This window comes from Aptenodytes forsteri, unplaced genomic scaffold (assembly GCF_000699145.1).
Source record: "Aptenodytes forsteri isolate BGI_AS27 unplaced genomic scaffold, ASM69914v1 Scaffold55, whole genome shotgun sequence".
Lineage (NCBI taxonomy): Eukaryota > Metazoa > Chordata > Aves > Sphenisciformes > Spheniscidae > Aptenodytes > Aptenodytes forsteri.
In genome coordinates, this window is record NW_008796063.1 from 11801170 (window position 1) to 11804936 (window position 3767).

Below are 3767 nucleotides of genomic sequence, written 5' to 3' on the forward strand. Positions count from 1 at the left end.
GGCACCGGGAGCGGCCGGGCCCTCGCTGAGCGCTGGGGCTCGGGGAACCCCGCCGCCTGTGCTCGCGGCTCACGCTCGCCGGCCGCACCGTGTCGTAGAACCCATGAAAACTGCACGCGTCGCGCGGCTGCAGCAGGTGCCACCGACTAAAGCTTCTGGCGCTGCGTGTGCACGGAGTAACGTAACGGACGGCGCGGAGCAGGGGGGGCCGCACAAGCCTTGCAGTAGCCCATAAAGTGAGGAAGTGGTATTTTGTTAAACCATATAGTTTTGTCGCTTGGGAATCCTTCCTAAGCAAATGAAACACGACGATTAGAAACCCTGAGGGAGAGAGAGAGATTTACTTTCAAAGTCTGAGATTGTTTTTGCGACCGACTTTACGTATGACTCAGGCAACTAACGTATACCAAATGTTTTGTCTGATGAGTGAGATACATTAAGGCAATTTAATTTTTTTTTAAACACCTGTATCAGCTAGCGCCAGTGTCGAGCAGAGGCAAGGATTCAACTGCACATGCAAGAGTTGTGAAGTGCTCTACATTTGGGCCCTTCAGGTGATCTATCTACAGCAACACAGGTGTAACTACATCTTTAGAGTAAAGAAGGAAATGCTACTGGGAATTTTAGACTTCAGCTACTGAAATATTGCAGGGTTTGGTGCAGTTTTAGGATCTAATGCGAATTGCATCGGTGCATATGTCAAGAAGAGATTCCCATGGTAGCAATCCTTTCATGTTTTGTCTGAGTAATAAAAGCGTAATCTGTGAATCTGTTGTCTGTGGCAGCAGAGAGAACACAGACAACAGACCACACACCACTGACTTGCCGGAGCTATCGCTAAAAACTGACAAACACTGCCAGTTTCTTTTGAAACAAGGTTATCACAGAGGATTGTTTGAAGATGCTTTAGAAGACCACTCAAGAGAACAAGTCTCGGGTCTGCTACTTCTCTATTCCGGCTGTATTTTTCATGTAGTAGAGGTAAGTTACAGAAATTCCTAGTGCGATCAAGTAACCTTGATTCATCTTTGTACAAATTTGGCTTCTAAGATCCAGCTAACTACAAACGTATAACCATCTCTTACTCCATACATAGACTTAAAGACCTGAATAATGGTGTGGTGGGTTCAGTAGCTTCCCCCCGGGGATTTGCTCCACCCAATGCTTCAGATAACTGCCCCAGCACATTGATCTGACAGAATTAGATGACATGTTCTGTCAGACGTAATGGGAACCACGTGCGTTGTCCTCAGCACCTGTGACTCAAAGGGAAAGCCCGTGTAGGGCAGCTGATGAATTATTTTTATATTCACAAATTAGTTTGTAATACGCAATTCTGTAAAAACCCTACCCTTTCCTCTGCAGTCTTGCAGTAGCACAATCCATCTCATCATCCAAGATTTAGCTTCTCTCCAAAATCAAGGTCATAGGTAAGTGTTTCGCATCACTTAGATGAAACACAATTTTAGCTGAAGTGGTGGAATGCTTCCTTAAGGTTAAACTGAACGTTAGCTACGATTACATCAAGCTTTTATTCTTCCATTGAATACCTGTTGATCACCGAGGAGCGGACATTTTCCAGCTAACAGGACACATCTTTTCTGGATGCAGTCAGCAGCTGACAGCAGGCTCTTGCCCAGCCCCCTGCAGTCCATCTTCAAGACACCAGGACTTCAACTGTCAACGGCCTTCACAGGTTTCAGAAAGCAGGAAAATTCCTTCCTTAGGAATCGGTCATTATTTCTGTACCCTGCTTTGTAAGCATTTGTAGATGTACGCACTGGAATTCCAGAAATTATCGAGTGTTAGTCACTGCTTTCCAGCCTGCTATTTGTCCTTTCAACGCTACCTAACCAGTCCCACAGAGTTCAGTCAATTATTGTCTTTAGCTTAACCTGGGTGTTTCTCTAGGGCCCTGTATTAATTCACTGAAATCCAGGTTCATGAAAACTGCATCATTTTCTTTGCTGTGAATGGAATTCCTATCAAAGCAAGCTACCATCACACTCCTGCATTTGCTTATAAAATCCCTACTGCTCTTTCGCTCGTTTCTTACCCTCACGTCTGACCAGTCCACTCAAGACCCTTGCACAGTACGTCGGAGTACAATGAGGAAAGGTTTCCGCTGGCTGGGGTGGGAGGGGTGTACCACGCTGTACACGTACAACGCTCTAGCATAGCTCTAGGAATGCACAGGTTATGTAATGGACCATCCGATAAAAACTCCTCGCTGTACTTTAGGATGGAATTCACTCTCTTTCCACTCAGTGCTTTACTCCAGGAAATTAAAGTTTTAGTGGTGGCACATAACATCCCCACCAGACTGTTCCCAGACTGGTACGTGGCAATAGCAACGTCTCCCGTGACGTGTCCACAAGGCTCGACGCAATCGCAGTCTACAGCAGAGGTGGTCGCAGAGTGCCTTACCCTCCTACTCAAACTGGCAGCCTGTATTCAGAGTTCTGAGGTAAACTTCAAATACCTGGGCTATAAGAAATTTACCTAGTTTACCCCCATAAATCCCCCCAAACCACACCAGCAAGCAGCCACGCTTGGCTCTCAGAGTTTAATAGCGTATACACCTGAGAGGACTCTAGAAGCAGTGTTAAAGCATTACAAAACCTCATTATTTTATTCCAAGTTTCTTTCTAGACCTCTGTAGGGTTATTTTGTGCAGCCATTTGATTGAACTGATCACCTGCACCAACATAGCTTAGAGCCAGGTGAAAGTCGCACATGAAGCCGATGCCTTACGTTGCCTCCTACCCCGGCCCGCTGCTGTGCACTCTTGGGAACAGAGGACACAGTTGCGTTTGGCAGAGAAGGGCAAATTTCCTCAACTTTAACTGTGTCATAGCCTGTGCTCTTATTGTAACTGCATTGAAATATGCTGTTTATTATCAAGGATGACAGTGAGGATACGAATGAGAGTGTACACACTCTTGCACCCGAGCTGCTAATCCCGGCAGAGACAATTAACTATTTGTATAATGCTGAAGAATGTGCAAGTCCAGAAGATTTTCTGAGAATCTATTTAAGTCCTTCACAGCCTGCCCTGGATTCAGGTACACTGCATACTGTTTGAGAGAGAAACATCAAATTTAGTATCAGAACTAGAATTTGTGGCTCGTAACGCTGAATTTTGAGTTAGAAGAGTTTGTTACAGTGCTGGTGCAGTGACAGAGGAAAGCAGGTCTATGCCCACTGACAGAGGTCACCTTCCCTGTTAAGAGACATCCGAAGAGGAAACAACTGGGCGGCCACTGGGATTTCAAACTGGGGCATCAGCGAGATAGTCACCAAGTGCAATGTGTCTTGTCAAGACCTTCATGAAATGCAGTTTTATTTTGTAGTTAAGCCTGAAGTCTAGTTTAGTAACTTCAATAAAATGTATTATGGAGAATTAAGGAATTGATAGGTTAAGTAAATTAATTCAACTAGTTATATGAACGTTACCTCAATTGACTAGTTTCCTCTCCCTTCCTCTCGTTCGCAGAAACTGTATGGCCTGTTCCATCTCATTTCTCTGCATGATACAGGCTGTATCCAGTGTTTCTCTTTGCAGCTGGACTCATTTGTGTTTAACGTGAATCTAGGCATTAAAGACTATATACATATTCATTCCCAGTACGCTTCCGCTACAGTCCTTAACAGAAGAACAAGCTGAGCAGCCAGCGACTCACGAGCTCTTGCCCAGGGAATGACTGCGTAACCTTCAATGTCATGGGAAGCAGTGTCACTCACAAACTTGAATAAAGATGCCTTAA

The 3767-nt window shown here is 45.0% G+C and overlaps 1 protein-coding gene across 1 annotated transcript in view; it reads left to right on the plus strand.

Moving 5' to 3' along the window:
• Positions 1–3157, plus strand: part of CUNH7orf62 (chromosome unknown C7orf62 homolog) — a 3987-nt gene extending 830 nt beyond the window's left edge. The window contains exons 2-5 of the mRNA XM_019473963.1: positions 878–981; positions 1366–1430; positions 2269–2467; positions 2906–3157. Coding sequence (XP_019329508.1) covers positions 878–981; positions 1366–1430; positions 2269–2467; positions 2906–3085 — 548 coding nt within the window. The 3' untranslated portion in view covers positions 3086–3157. The remainder of the gene's footprint in view (positions 1–877; positions 982–1365; positions 1431–2268; positions 2468–2905) is intronic.
• Positions 3158–3767: the final 610 nt, after the last annotated feature.